This window comes from Uloborus diversus, chromosome 2 (genome assembly GCF_026930045.1).
Source record: "Uloborus diversus isolate 005 chromosome 2, Udiv.v.3.1, whole genome shotgun sequence".
Lineage (NCBI taxonomy): Eukaryota > Metazoa > Arthropoda > Arachnida > Araneae > Uloboridae > Uloborus > Uloborus diversus.
Window position 1 is genome coordinate 123730371 of NC_072732.1, and position 16697 is coordinate 123747067.

Here is a 16697-nt window from a genome sequence, read left to right on the forward strand (position 1 = left end):
CGATCATCACACTTCAGAGCTTCCGAGAGAAACATTGTAAATCTCACGATCATCGCAATTACTAAATAAACAAATAAATAAACGAAAAGGACATTTCAAGTATAAACTTTTGGCGATCGCATGAATTGCTTCTGGAGCGTGGCACGTGAAGTCTTTGACTTTTATCATTAACACTGGAACTTGGGACGCCTTTGTTCGGCGGGAAGAAGTTCAGGCGATGGAAATTAAGAACCGAATCTTTCAAAATTGCCAGATGTGGTTTCGAGTAATTGTAAAAATATTGTATTTCTTGAAAATGTGAAAATCTATTACGAATGATTTTAATTTATTATAAAAAATAAAAAAGCAGCAAATGAGAGCTCTTTCTAAAATAATTCTAACGCATTTGTGCCTCAAAAAAATCCGTTTTTGATAGACAAACCATGAAAGATTAAAAATTGATTCTTTCGAAGACGATTTTTGTTTTCTGCTTTCTTAAAGACAAAATTTCTATTACTGTAAAAAATCTTTTTACTATTATTGGAAAAACCTTGTACCTTGTCTTGCAAAATATTTTTTTAAATTGCGAATAAAGTGCGTTTAACATTTTTACATTTTAATGAAATTCAGCGAGACGGACAGCGGAATATAGGTATGTTTACTGATGGGGAGGTTGAACCTACATCACATGCGTGTTGACTTATCTGACTAAAGTTTACAGGTTTATGCTTGTGTCTGACACTGAGACACTGAAAGACTTATTTTGATATTTTTTGCTCGTTTATTACTATAAAATATTGAAGGATTTGTGGGATTTCACTTCTTGGTAACATAGTTACATTAATTTATCATGCAGTTATCCATTTCGATATTTTTAAAAATACCTATTATTGCAATATCGTAACGGTTATATTTTCATCCGAAAGATCTTTTCTTCTAGTTTTAGATATTTAAAATATTACATAATGTAGATAAGTAGATAGTGACCAAAAAACAAATCAATTTAGCAAGTTTTGTAGTATTTCGGAGGCATAAAAAATTGGTGATCTAAATGTTCATTTGCTCAGTTTAGAACCTTTTCAATTTGCTATCTTTTGGTAAAAGGAAGAAAATGAATGAGTCTGATAAATGAAAGTTTCCAGTAAAAATTCGTATAACTCTGAGTTTGTCTCAAACGCGAAGTGTATTAATTCAAAAATAAAAAGGATGTTTTCTTACAAGTTAGCTGATTAAGATTCAAAACACATAATTGGATCTTTTAACGTTGAGTAATAAAACATTCTTCTTTTATGTGACCTTTTTCATTTGAAGTTTTCCAATATGTGTTAATTATTCTTCTCTTATAGGTATTCGGAAGAAGATGGAAGGGTTCCGCCATCAAGGGCGGCCCCTGTATGTTCGGCCAACTCCCGAGACCTATGCTTACCAGAATCTTTATGGAACTGTGAGAAATAATCCATCTGGAAAAGTAAGACCACAGCTGGACTTAGATGCTTTTGCAAATAGCGGAAGAAGTAAAAAATCTTTTAGTTTTTTACCTTGGAGAAAGAGCAAAAGCAAAACTGACGATGTCTTGCCTGCCGGCAATGGGACTTTGTCCAAACATAATAAGTATAAATTTGGGTCAGTTTCGGCATTGTCTTCTGGAGGACTATATAGAGACTATGATTCATCATTATCGTATACACCATCGTTTTCAGCCTCTGACCTAAAGCATACATCTGTTAGAAGTGTGGGCCCAAGAAACCGCGGATTAGTGACGTATCCTTGGGAAACGTACAACAACAACAACAACAATACTGATGTTGATCTGAAAAATAGTAAAAATAATCAATTAAATAAAATTAATAACATTCCAGGTAACTCTTTAACTAGTAAGACAAAAGCAATTTCTTTGAGTGACGAACCGTCATTTAGGACAACTATTTGCAAGTGTCATAAAAAGAAATCAGGTCCGTTTGGAACATTGAATTTAGGTTCATTGAAGTCGTCAAAATGCAACTGTGGGTTTTCAAGTGTTAGATCCTCTCACGGCGTAGCTCCGCCACCACCGCAAAGAAGGAAGTCGATTCTTCCTGACAAAGTTGATCTCTATGCAGTTCATGAAGAACAGCCACATTCTGATTCGCTGTTTGGGGGAAATCGCCGCAAACATGAGAACATTTATGATACCCTTAGTAGAAATGGGAAATATAGAGCCCCCGCACCACCGTCGTCCCAAATCGTGAGTTACACTCCAAAATCTTCGTCGCCTCAATCAAAATTCGCCCAGTCAATAGAAAAATGCAAAAAAGATCCCTTCAGTTCAATAGCTTCAAGAAAATCTATTCTAGAATGTGATGTTACTGCGTATGATTTAGTTAAGAGTTATTTAAAGGAAAACACATCCGAAAACGCCGAAAGTGATTTAGATGATGATTTAAGTGATAATATTTTAGAAAAGAAAAACTCTAATAATAATGCTCCTGTGGCAAACGAAAAGTTTCAAAAAGATAAACATAATTCGTTATCTACTAATGATAAATTAGTGAAACAAATTAATAAATCTCCGAGCCCTGTCAGCTCAGAGAGCGAAAGTGGAATTTATTCTCAAACATCAAGTCTTCGAATTGGCGGTCATGGTATGAAAGTTTTCCATCCTGCTGATAATAATGGAGGTTCTCAAAATTCATCTTTGTACTCAGAAGGTTCTAAAACTAACTCCGTAGATTCACGAACTAGCAGTTGGAGTAACAGTTCTCTTTCAGATGATGGAATTTATTCACTGCCAGAACCAGATTATGATGATGACAAAGAGTTTCATGATTCTGTTTCTGTTCCTTTCAAAGACAGAATATACGCCGCTACTGATTCTCCAAATTTACGGAAGTTCTCCAGTGGTGGCTGCATAAACAGCTTAGATTTTTCATCGCGTGGTTCAGTAGCTGAAAATCAAGGTTATGAGCCAGAGTCTCCAAGATTTTCTACGATTCGTAAAGCTACTTCTATGCTATCTCTAGCCAGTGAAGGTGGTACATTAAGAAGTAGAGGAAAAGTCTCTTGTACACCAGTTCCCCCACCGAATGTCTCTACGTCTGTTTCACCGCCACCACCTCCACCACCCCCACCCCCACCGCCTCCACCAGCAAACTTTTCAATTCTGAAAACAAAGCCAGCTACAGATTCGACTTCTACGACCGAAGAAGATGCCACATTGACCAGAAAGAAAGCAACTTCTTTTGTTGGGAATTCCCTTAGCTCATCTATAGCATCTGAACTATCAGAAAAGCTTAAAAGCAACCAACCTATCCTGAAGAAGAACGAAATAAAACCAAAACAGCCCCTGAAAGTGAACTCTCATAACCCTTACGCAGAGGTGAAATCAATTTTAAAAAAGACAGGGGAAAGCAACCATTCTCCTACAAACAGCAGTGATACGAACTCTCCAGGTAAGTGAAATTTTTAAATGCTATTGAGAAATTTCCTCTGCATTACTTTTTTTTAACGCAGAATACTGATTTTTTCGATGCATTACAATACCACTATTCATGCCTTATTATTGCTATTATCTTTCTTTATAAATTATTCATTTGTATGATAACTTTCACTCATGCTCCACCCCGGGCATAGAACCGCTTATTCTATAATTTTACTTTTATCTTCTGTATTTATCGTAAAACTCAAAAAGACACCGTCTAATATATCAATAAACCTACAACAAAACTTTTTTACAATGATTTACTTTCTAATCATGATATTTATCCAACAACAATAAAATATCTACCATTATACATAATTTAAAAAATGTATATACCTCGGAATTTTTTTTTAATACTAATGCATTTTTTATATTTGTTCTAACTTTTAAAATGACAATTTTAACTCTTCATTGCTCTTTGACTAAGCATGGAGATTAGATAATTCGTCGTAAATGCTCATTAAAACAACTTATTGCAAGACTCTCTAAAATGCTTATTTCCAAAAAAAAAAAAAAACCATCTTTCTTCTTCAGGTCATTAAAAGGTCATTGAAGTATGATATTGTGTTCCGGCTATCAGAAATACTATTATTTTCAAACACAGATATTTTTCGTTTCAGGCAATTCAAAATGCTAGTTTTCTGGCGTGATATTCCTTTCATGATTTCCAAGCATAATACATTTTTTTTTTTTTTTTGGCTATCGGAAATGCCATTCATGCATGATATTTCCCAGGCTACCAAAAACAATGATTTTCAAACAGATCTTTCTCGGGCTACCAAAAATACTAATTTTCAAGCATGATATCCCCGTCGGGCTACCAAAAGTAGGGGAATGTGGGGCAAAGTGAAATGGTTAAGATGACTGAGCTTTTACAAAATGAACAAATCGGAAATTTGTTTTGAAAATTACAATGCATAAAGAACATTGTATTTTATAATAAAACTTGCGTTGAAACAATATTTTTTATTTTTGGCAGTAAATTTGAGTATTCAAAAAAAAAAAAAAAAAGTGGAAAATTTTCCCTTATTTTTTTTTATGGGGCCAAGTGAAAAATAAAATATTTTCTAATGAAATAATTTCTATTCAGTTATAAAACATGCTTTTGATCAAAAGAATGAGTAAATAAAAGGTTAAATGAATAAATCAATCAATATATAAGGAAAAATAAACGAGCGAGTAAAAGAAGGAATGAATAAGAAAATAAGTGAATTATTAAATGAAGGAATGTTTATGAATTAATTAATAAATGAAACTGTAAGTGATTTATATAAAACGATTGAGTGAGTAAATGAAACAAACTATTTCACTTTGCCCCGCGTGTACTTGACTAATTGTACAATTTATTTGAAATACAAATTAACAAAAAATTAACTAAATTAATACAGCATTGATTATTAGGAGACCTCAATTAATATTTAAAATGTTAATAACAAGAAGTTAATCATTTTAAAGTAACAAAAATAATTTTTGACTTACGACTAGAGATGTAAAATTTCCAGAAATTTTTAAGTGGTGAAAAAAAACGGTTTTTTACCTGGTTTTTTCGGGAAAAATTGGAAAAAACGGGAAAAAAATTGACTTTTTTATGAATAAAGATAGAGTTTTTCTTAATAGCTCTGTTTTTTGGAGCATATAAAGAGTTAAGTATTAAACAATCTATGCAATCCACAAATCTTTTTCTGCTTGACAGAAAAGCACATAAAGGTAACTTTAATTAGATTTTTTTTTTTTTTATAAGAGAGCTTTCTTGGTCGAGCACCAGAACTAAGTCAATTCGTCGTTCAACCAATAATATTGGGTATGGTGTGTCTAATCATAACAATGACATTTTTAGATTGCCTTGAAACTTGAAATAATAATTGTAATTTTTGACTTTCAAGCATGAATAATATTGTTTGAAAGAAAAATAAGTATGATTTCCCTTTTTTACAATGTAACTTTACTATCTGAAACTGAAAGCTATTGAGTTTTGATTTTTTCCAATCCAGTCTAAGTTCAAAGCAAAACTAAATTGGTTTTTCTTTTTCTTTCCAACAGAAACCCTAAACCAAAACTGCGTAATGGTTTCTAAAGGTGAACCAAAACTTAAACTGGTGTTTCAGTTCATTCATACGGCCGAGCTAAGCACAGTAGTAAAAGTAGTCATACCTGCATTTTTGAACAAACCTGAGTTATTATAAACAAGTTTCTTTCTATTTCGTATTTTACTTAATAAATAAAATGTTTTAGGTCATTTGATCAAGAACTTTTTTTTTTTTTAATTCTGAAAAAAAAAAATGACATCTGAATCAAATTATAAGGAAGAGCCAAACTTTAAAACACAATTTCTCAGCTTGAACTTAACTGCAGATTCCACTTTTGTGGTTAGGACGGCACTATACAGGGTGCAGCAAAAAAAAAAAAAAGGACAAAGATTACAATCATCGAATGGAAGTAAAGTAATTTCATTTTAATGAGTGTCTTATTTATTTTCGTTTCTTACTTTATTAGAAAATAATTTGCAAGTTATCTCCTAGTTATGTATTATTTTTCGCTTTTTTTTTTACGATTTTAAGCAAAAGACCTACTATTTTAAATTTTTTTAACCAAGTAGAACGAAAGTTCGTTTGCTTGTTGTGCCTCGGAAAACAGTATTTGGTGTGGTATGCCACTTCAAGTGGTTTGGAAATGATAGTCCATGCCCGGAAAGTGTACAAAAACTAACAGTGAACACTTAAGTTAATCGACAGTTCATCCAAAAGTGAGTTCAATGAAATCCATGGGTTTCCACAAGAGAAGTCGTTCGTAAGATGGGAATTTGTGACCGATAAGTAAGACTAAGGGCAAAAACAGCTCAAGCAGAAGTTTTACGAGATCCAAAAGTTCAGGCATTCGTATGATTCCAAAGAGGCCAGAAATGTTTGAGACGAAATGCAAGTCCACGCTGGATGAGATACCTTTCACTGATTTACCGTTCAACCAGCTCATAACCCCCATAACAATATGATTTGGTCTGTAGATACTCCAAGCACCTTAGAACATGTTAAACGTCGCCAAAATCCGAAGTCAGGATTTGTCTGTGATAGAATCAGCACAAGCGACGAATAATCTCTGGTTTTTTGTGGATGCGGACCATAAAATGAAACAAAACGTGTACCAGAATGACAGTTTAGAAGCTGTTGTACTTTTGTGAACCTAAGAGCACTTCAGCACTGCAATGTAGACAAGACATTTCAATTTGACTTCACACCAGTTCATACGGTAAAAAAGACAAGAGTGGTGCAAGGCTCAGTGTTTTTGACATATCATCTTCAGAGTGGACGCTCTACTCGTTATACCTCAATCCCTTTTATTACATTGTATGATTTATTTTAGAGTCAAAGATCTACTGTATAAACTACACGTAAGTTTGAACTCTCTAAACCAATTGCTTTTATAGAGAATAGGATTGATTAAATGACTTGCGGCCCTTGAATGAAAATTTCAATAAGCAATTGCACCTCTTTATTGCTTCAATAGGCGGCCAGTTAGAAACCATTTATTTTATTGATTGCTAAAGGTCTTCTCATATCATTATTTCATGTGTTTTGTTAATTTATTTATTTTTAATAAAATTCATGGAAAATTGCTTGCCCGGGTTTTTTTGCCGCACTCTGTACATTTAGTTCGCACAGCCAGCAGAAACATACTTCTGTGATCAAAGTTATGATTGTTTGTTTTATGAAGAAGGAAAATGAATTCTTCTCTAAGGATATAGTTTTTTTTTTTTTTGAAAAAGCATTAAATGTTTTTTTTTATCTATATGCAAACTATATTATCATACAACAACTTTCATTATCAAAGTTAGACAGTGTTTCAACATACAAGGAGGGGGTGGGGGGAGGAAATTGCATCAGAGTTTAAGTATGAGAAATTTCTAATCACTTTGTGCTGAAAATTTCAATTAAAATTTCCTAAAAAGTTGAAAAAATTCATTTTTTCAATTTTTCCGGAGGAGAAAAAAACCCTACAGGAAAACAAAACGTTTTTTTTCCCGTTTTTTCCAGAAATTTTCCGTTTTTTTTCCCCGACTGTTTTATCTCTACTTGCGACAAAATATTACAATAAGAGTGTCAATTTTTAAAAATTGTTTGTATTATCATATTCGTTAATCTTCGGTGGCATTTTTTTCCTGACTGGAATAGATTACATATGGTACTGCATACTTAAAATAATGCCAGATGGAGCTAAAAGCAAAGTAAATATTTCTCTTTGCCCCATGTTCCTACTAATTTTGAAACATATTGCTCCCTTCAGGCTACAGCTCTAAAGTCTTCCTCAGCAACCTGCCAGAAGTTCAGAAAAAGAAGCGCGTGCAGTTCAAGTCGCTGAGCAACGAGTCCTTAGCCGTGGAACAAATCCAGCACCCGACTCTCTCCTCTTCTGATGAAGAGTGGGAAGAGGCTCGGGAGAACTTCACCACTGATCCGAAAAGTCCTGAGGATTCGGACATACGGAAGAAGAATGATGAGGGCTTCCAGACTGTCGAGGACTACTTAAACTCCAAGAAGGAGGCGGATAAGAATGTGAGTGGTTCGAGGACTCCAAGCCCTGGAAAGAATGCTCTTAATAAAGTTGAAGTTAAGGTGAAGTATCATTTTTAATCTCTCATGGTTGATGAATAAATTTTAAAAAATCTTTCTTCTTTTTTTTCTTTTAAATGGAGCTGCTCTAGTGGCTTTACATTTTGTAGACCTAATGCGATCCTCTGATTTAGCATCTATTCTTTCATGTGGCAAAAGGGTGTCTACAGTTTTTGGGGGAGATTTATTAATATTTTTAAATTGATTTATTTGAATGTATTTATTGATTTATTTTTAATTTCAAGTTATTTATTTTATTTTATTTTATTTTATTTCATTCTATTTATGTTTATTTCATTTTTTTTTATTTAGTTGTGTGTGTGCTTGTTTGTGTGTGTGTGTGTGTGTCATCGGCGTAGCACAGAACTTTTCTAATATAATAATAATAATAATAATTAAAAGTAAATAAATAAATAATGTTTAAAAAAGTAATTAAAATGAATAAAAGAGAACTATAAATAAAAAAATAAACAAAAAACATTTTAAAAAGTAAATAAAATAAATAAGAGATTTCAAAAATAAAAAAGGGAAAGAGTGTTGAAAAAAACTTAAAGAGATAATTTGCGCCATTGAACTTGTAAAGGATGGGCATCCCTGATTATCGGCTGATGCTATAAATGCGAGAATTTTGACGTCCAGTATCCCCACCAGATAGAAGGACCTGGACACGCTTCGATGCAAAACAGCATTTGGAATTTAATTTTACCTAGAGTACTCAAGGTCAAACGAATACTCGGGGCATCTTTTACATGCCGCATAATCATATGATATGAGCGCTATTAGTTTTCGGCTTCTTGAAAGTCCACCAAATGGGTGATAGATTCGAACCTGTGCCTTTGAGTGAAAGAGGCCAGAAAGCCTAACCACAACACCAATGTGTGGGCAAATTCAAAAAAAGTAATAATAATAAATAAAAAATAACAGTGCTTTTATTATTTTAGAGCAATTTGAACCAAAGCAGAAACATTTTCATTTTGATGCTACTACTAAAATTAGGCAAGCGAAGCTGCTATATTCTTCTCAACTCATTTCTCTTCAACTCATTTTCTTCCGAGATAGTTAAATTTTCGTACTAGTCAATCCTTTCTACCCTGCGCTTTGAATGCTTACCAGCTAATATTCAAAAAGAAAAAAATATGGATAGTTTTTACCGAAATCATTATGACATCAGCTCTGTAATCAGCATCAAAATTCCTACTATGATGCGTATTACAGATTTTTTTTTTTTTTTTAATTCAGCCATTATTTACTAAGTCAGCGCTTTGGTAATATTTCTTAAATTCTTAAAGTGCGTTAACATCAGCTTATATGTTCTTCCTACTTCGTTCCTGCTTATTTTTTCTGTCAGTAATTATAAAAAAAAATTCTTTACTTTAATAACCAATTTTGATGAACTTCGATTGTTAAACAACCAATTTTATGAAAAAAATAAAATCAATTTTATTCTATATTTTCTATTACTTGTTTTCCCTCCTTTTTAGGACTAAAATTCAATCGTTCATGAAACAATCTTCTTTCCCGAAAGATATTTGCACGAAACTTCTACAATATTAGGTGTTGTTCGATTTTATTTTTTATTTTACATGATTTTATTTTGTTATTTATTTATCAATTTATTAATTCAATATACCGTCAACCGGTACATTTTTGCCATGTGCCCCCATGAGTGGGAAGGGGTGCCGGTTTTTGAAACGAAAATATTTACCGCTCTGCTGAGTTCCAAAACCAGCTAATAAATGCAGTAGTGTCTTCGTGCAATGAAAGCACTCGTTTTAGAACTTAGAAGAACGTATGATATCATCATTTTCAAACACCGACAAGGATGTACTTTTTATAAAATTGTCTCACTTGACGGTATCTAAAATTTTTATTTTATTGTATTTGATTTATATTATTTATTTAATGTTTGAGAAACAAGTAAAAATATGAGAGGAAAAATTTAGAAACTGCGGTTAGATCGTAATTAAAGTTTTGAGCAAAGCATTTACATTTTTTTTATAAAATAACATTAAAATATATTTTCTTAATTGAACTGAATTTTAATTTCCACATTTTATGACATTATATGGAGCCTTTATCCCTTTTCAAATCTTTTGAATTGACATTTACAGGTTACTTCAAGAACTTCAACGATACCCAGGCCTTCGCAACCTCCTCCTCCACCTCCGAATATCAAGGGAAGGGGCATGCAGAAGGGCCCTCCACCCCCTAGACCCCTGACCTCAGCTCCAAAAAGCTTCAGTCACAGCGATTTGCGAATAACATCACCTAGTCGACCCGGACTTGGAAAGATCGCTGGAAATCGAATAGGTCAGCAAACTCTAAATCAAAACCGAGGGAGAAACAGGGTTCTGGATGTAAATTCATCTTCGACTGTGACAGGTAAGTGAGAAAAACAAAAAGTACTCTATATTCAGTACTTTTACTCTACAGCTATCATTGGAATATTTTAAAGTCTCCGTTTTTGAAATAATTTACGAAAAGAAATGAAAATGAATCCCTTAAATGTTTTATACAAGAACTATTAAAGAAACTTTAACTTTGACCTTGAAAAAATCTCAAAATTATGCAAAAATAAATCCTGTAAATCAAGAGAGCCCCTAAGAGCAAGGGCGCACCCCCTCCCCAAATATCACTAAGACTCCCCTCTCAAAAGCAAGAGCACCCTCCAAAAATGAGAAAAATACCCGCCAAAACACCCCCCTAAAAATTTCAATGGCGCAGTCTGCGCCATGACCCCCTCCCCCCCCCCCAGGTGGGCACCCTTGTGTAAATTAAACTTAATAACAAAAATATTTTAACACTGTTTTAAATGTTCAAGCGCAAGTTAAAGCAAATAAATTTCTCTTATAAATCTTACAACTATTCTTATACATCCAAACATGGTTTTATTCGGTGGATACGGATCACATAAAAGAAATCGCATTAAAAAATTGTTCGAAACTTCACGAGTAGTTATAAAAAGTTTTTTTTCGCAACGCAGTTTTTTTTTTTTTTATGCGGTGTATAGGGACCGCATTAAAAGCCTCACGTAGAAAATAACCCAAAAACTTACAAAATAACTAGGAATTGCTTATCTTTAAAATAAATTAAAGAAAACCAAGTGATGATAATTTTGCCGAGTAGACGGACACAATTTCCCGAATAAAGAATTTTTTTGGGAGGTCATCACAGTGACTTCCCATCGTGGTGCTTGTGTCGTCACTTGAAGATACTACCTCGCACTCGTTTTAAAAATAATTTCGTCAACTGAGTCCCAATCTAATTGAAATTTTCATATACAGAACCAAAAAAAAAAAAAAATCGTACAAAAAATCGCACAAAAACAGGTTTGAGTGTAAATATACATTTTTTCCATTTTATTTATTCCAAACGTTTCAAAAGAACCATTGCTCTTAAAAGATTTTGATTTCATGCTTTAACGTTTTGAATTCCGAAAAAGTGGAAGAAATTGATATGGAATTGATAAGAAAAGCGAGCAGCATTTTTTTAAATTCATTTCTTCATTGTATGAAATGCTCTTTCAATCAAACTGAAGCTTATCGCACCTAAGGTCCTCTCGTCTCATAATGCAATGAATCATGCAACTTGATATCGACCAGTCGCAAAGTCAATGGGAGGAAAAAAAATCAAACTATGATAAGTAAAATCAATAAGAAATCTTATTTGAAAAAAAAAGGGAAGAAAGAAAGAACGAAAAGAAAAGAAAAAAAGAAAAAACTTCAAAAATTTTTATCTCTAATATTTTAGGCAAACTTTACTTTTTGTATAAAGCAACACAATTACTGAAAAGTTGCCCTTTTCTTTAATGGAATGGGAATTACATCAAGGAACATCAGGAATACGAAGCTCTATTAGCATAATTTTTTGCAATTATATGTTAGTCTGCATATATTTATATATTTTGTCAAAAACTATTAAAATAAAACTTCCATTTCAATTTAACTATTTTAAAGGAAAAAAAAAATTTTTGGATGCTCTTTTTAGACATATATTGGATTTAATTAGTAATTTTTCGCATCCTGCAGCCGTATTAGACTAATTGTGATATGGTTAATTGAAAGTATTACAAAAACTCCTGTTTTTGAGAATCAAAAGCGAAACACTCTTAATTGAAAGTTCCCACTTTAAGTAAAATCCTCCGAAGTGCTCAAGGCGCGAAAGTACGCGATATTGAACATATTTTGCCATAACTATTAAAGTAAAAAAATATGCTATTTTTAGTTTAGTTTTTTTAATGAAAAATCTATCTACCGATGCTTCTCTTAGACAGCTATATATAAAAAAATAATTTTCTCCGGTTATATTAGAGCAGATCATCACGATAAGGTAACGGTAAAACAGCGAATAGGTTCTATTTTGGAGAATCGGAAGCGAAACTCATAATTGGAAAATTCCGACTTTAATTAGAGCTATCCGGAGGGTTCAAGACGCGCAAGCACATATAATGTTGTACATATTTTGTCAATAACTATTAAAATACAAAAATCTATTTAAGTTTCGCTTTTTTAATGAAAAAAAAACTATCTTTGGATGTTCCTCTTTGACATATATAAATTAAAAAAGACTTTTATCCTTCTAACAGTTACATTAGTGTCAGTCATCGTGATAAGGTAACGAAAGAACTACGAAAAATTCCTATCCTGAAGAATTGGAAGAAAACTTCTTAATTTGAAAATTCCGACTTTAGTTAAAGCTATCCGCAGTGGCGTAGCTAAGGGGAGGCGGAGGGGGCGGTCCGCCCCGGGCGGCACTTTTCTAGGGGCGGCAAATTGACCCTTTTGATGTGGGAAAAAAATTTATTTTTCAAATAAGGAAATTATGGTTTCAATCCGTTTCTGCAGGCAAAAAGAAAACCTCTTCTTGAAGCACTCAAAAAGGCAAAATAAATTTTCTGGGGCATAATGGACAGGTTAATTATTCCTGAAGTTTTCAACTATTCTAAGAAAGTGACACCACAAACGAAGAAAAGTGCGGCTCAAGTCATTTCAAAACAAAATTTCCCAGACAAATAGGCGTGTTTCAACACTCAAATTTATGATTGAAAGCTTGATAATCCCAACAAAACATAAATGTGAAAAAGAAGCCAAGTTCGGTTGAAATGAGGTGCAGGAAAGACGGTGTCACCGACAAAAAAAGTTCAGATCTAAACAGTTACCAAGTTCCATAGCAGTTCCTCATAGAAGTTGGATTTTCCCATGTTCTTCAATTCATTTAGAAAACAATTTTTTCCTTGCTTTAATAATGGATTTTAAACTTGCGGCAAATTTTAGTCATCATTATTTTTTTTCTTAATTTTTTTTTTTCAAACTTGCCAAGTTTTAAATCCAATATCAAAGAAAGTAAAAAATTATTTTCTAAATGAATTGAAGAACATGGGAAAATCCAACTTCTATGAGGAACTGCTATGGAACTTGGTAACTGTTTAGATCTGAACTTTTTTTGTCGGTGACACCGTCTTTTCCGCACCTCATTTCAACCGAACTTGGCTTCTTTTTCACATTTATGTTTTGTTGGGATATCATTACTTTTTGAAAAGCTAAACCAAAGGTTATGTTCTAATTTAGACAGTTATAAATGCAAAAGCGTATATTAGAAATATATGATTTCCATTTTTTATTCCTGCTGTTATGGTGCACTGGTTTGCGGTTTCTTTTTATTAGAAGTTATGAAGATATTTTGATAACTGGGGACTTGGCACGATCGCCAATTTTGGGCAATAATCATTTGTTTTCCCATTTATCAGCAAGGCCAACATACATTAGCTCTTGGTCTTTGGCTTCCTCAAATTTGTCGAAAATTAGGAAAATTGCTAAGACTCATCTCCAAATCTGTCTGGAGTTTCTTTATTGTTCGGAGGGATTATCATAACGTAGATCGTAAAATATGCAGAATTTGCGAAAATATTTCTCAATTGTTGAAGTTATTGCTGCCATTTTTGCTCCTCCTGTAAAATTTTACATTTAATTGAGATCTAAAGTTTTTATAAAATTTTAAGCCGGTTGTTTTTGATTTTAAAGGCTTAGCTCTGGATTTGCCATTTAAATTATTTGATGGATCATTTTTCATTTTAGCGGAACTTAAAGTATTGTTTCAAGCCCCATTTTGGTTAGAAATGAAATTGGTAATTTAAAACTTCAACAACCTTGTTTTTGGCAGCGTTTGACGAGCCCATTTGTTTTGATTTATTTGGCGAAATATTTTGCAAATCGCGCGGTGAAGTGATTACGCTATGATGCTCATAAAAAATAGCACATTTTTTTTGCTATTTTAATGTAGTTTTTTGACTTTTTAGATTTTTCCCTTTACATATGCATGAAAATCTATCTTTATGCCAAATTTCAAGTGTGTGAGACACTTGGAAGTTCGCAAACACTTTGATGAGTGAGTGAGTCAGTGTAAAAAATGACACTTTTCAGATAGCAATAATTCCATAACTATAAGAGATACATTCATGAAATTTAGGATTATAGATCTGCTAGGCAGCTTTATTAGACATACAAAATTGCAAGCACGTAGATTTAATAGTTTTTGAGAAATGAGGGAGTCAAAAGTTGCTTGAAATGGTTCGTGTAAGATACACACTGGCAGATGTGTCGCCTGATTTCCGAACTTGGCTGACACACTGCCGTGTGTCTAAATAATAAAAAATTCTCTACCTGACTTGAGCCGCACTTTTCTTTGTTTGTGGTGTCATTTTATTGGAAGAACTGAAAACTGAAGGAATACTTAAATATTCCATTCTGACCCAGAAAAGTTATTTTGTCCTTTTGAGTGCATTATGAAACATGTATAGTACTTTTTTTAAAAAAATTGTTATTTGGACTGTAGAGGTTACTTCAGAAAGACGAAAACAATGAACTTTTCCAATTTTCGTTATAAGAAAAATCTAATGCAGGGTTTTGTGGGAGTTTCTTGAAAGCCTGCTCGTGAAACAAAAACTTATCCCTTTTTTTACTTCAGAAAAATGGTGACAAGAGTAAGAAAAAGAGGAGGAGGTATAAAATGTTACACGAAACATTTTATTGCTCATCACACTTTATATGTGTCAGAGTTTGCTTTGATTTCCCACTCTTTACAAGAATTCTGTTCTTCAAACGAAGTATAAGTGATAAAGATAGTTCAGAAATACGTTTTTAGACCTCAATGTTGAAAAATTTCTGGGCAGAGCCCATAACACTGCTGTTTCCTCTAACGTATCAAACACAGCCAAAAAAAAAAAAAAAAAAAAAAACAATATCTTTAACTCTGAAAACTTTCCTGAAGTTAACTCCCACCCTCTCTTGTAAAGTTTCAACATCTAGCTTAAAATTACGTTCTTAAAGCTTCGATGCTTCAATATCAATTTGTAAAAACAGCATTTGAACCCTGACTGCCCTTGATTTTCTAACGTGATCAAATATGGCCTAAAATACGTTTTTAAGACTTCAATTTTTGGAATTTTTCTGACAAAGATATCTTAAGCACCCTCCCCCTCTCACCTAACGTCTCCAAAGATTAAAACTGCGTTTGGAAAACTTCAATTTTGAAAATTTCCCGAAGGAAGAACTCTTCACCCCTTTTCCTAACGTCCGCAAAGATAGCCCAAAATTTTCTTTCTTAAAAATTTGCATGAGTAGGAGAGCTCGCTAACCCTTCCTTCTGACAGATAGTCTAAAATAAACTTCAGCTTTAAGAATGATTTTTAGAGGGAAACATTCCTCTGTCCCCCGCTTCGTTCTAATATTATGAAACAAAACAAAACTCTGACGTCAACTACGGAAATTTTTCAGGAGAAAAACGCATGGCTTCACAACATTTTTATTACCATTAGAGAACCTCTCAACGTCACCAAAGACAGCCTAGAATTGCGTTTTTGAGACTTCGGTGCCGAAAAATTTCCGAAGAAAGAATCGGAACCTTCCCCTTTCAACCAAACCACCAAAGATTCCCTTAAAATTGATTTCAATTTTAAAAACATTTCAGTAAGAAACCTCAGCGCCCTTCTCTCCCCTAACGCCTATACAACTGCGTTAAAATATGCATGAAATTGCGTTGCCAAAGATAGCCTAAAAATGTTATTTCAGAGCTTAAAATTTTCGCATTAAGTATCCCACCATTCCCGATTTCCATGACTTCTATTAAGTAGCCTAAGCTACATTTTAAAATTTCGTAAAATTTTCTTTCGTTGCCCATCGATCTCCTAACGTTAACATAAAAACACTAAAAAAGAATAATTTTGGAAAAAAATCGGGAGCAAGCCCGACGAGCCCTTTCTAATAAATTTACTAAAATTGCGGTTTTTGTTTTAAATTAAGCCCTTATCCCCCTCCCTTTTTTTCTTTTGAAAGTATATAGAAAGTAATTAAGTGTTATTTTTCTTCAACTAAATTTCTAGTTTTAATTAAAAACCATTGACAGTTTTATGTTTTTGCTATTTCACAAAGAAAGGGCGGCAAATTGAGGTACCACCCCGGGCGGCAAACACAGTAGCTACGCCACTGGCTATCCGGAAGGTTGAAAACGCGCAAGCACATAATATTGCACATATTTCAGCCATAACTACTAAAATACGAAAATCTATTTCAGTCGAGTTTTTTTTAACGGAAAAAACTATCTTTGGATGCTCTTCTTAGACAGATATAAATTTTAAAAAAGTCTGTTCTCCATCTTTCAGT

The 16697-nt window shown here is 33.1% G+C and overlaps 1 protein-coding gene across 1 annotated transcript; it reads left to right on the forward strand.

Annotated features, from left to right (window-relative positions):
* Positions 1–1339: 1339 nt before the first annotated feature.
* On the forward strand, positions 1340–10614 carry LOC129216022 (uncharacterized protein DDB_G0284459-like). Its single transcript, XM_054850165.1, has 3 exons — positions 1340–3407; positions 7715–8043; positions 10152–10614. The coding sequence occupies exons 1-3, from the start codon at positions 1340–1342 to the stop codon at positions 10428–10430; spliced, it is 2676 nt and encodes an 891-aa protein (XP_054706140.1). The 3' UTR covers positions 10431–10614.
* The last annotated feature ends 6083 nt before the right edge of the window (positions 10615–16697 follow it).

What these genes read in the sequence shown, in the direction of transcription:
- LOC129216022 (XM_054850165.1), top strand. Translation starts at nt 1,340, where the DNA reads ATGGAAGGGTTCCGCCATCAAGGGCGGCCCCTGTATGTTCGGCCAACT. An exon ending in CAGTGATACGAACTCTCCAG is followed by an intron (nt 3,408 to 7,714) that starts GTAAGTGAAATT and finishes TGCTCCCTTCAG; the next exon opens with GCTACAGCTCTAAAGTCTTC. An exon ending in TTAATAAAGTTGAAGTTAAG is followed by an intron (nt 8,044 to 10,151) that starts GTGAAGTATCAT and finishes TGACATTTACAG; the next exon opens with GTTACTTCAAGAACTTCAAC.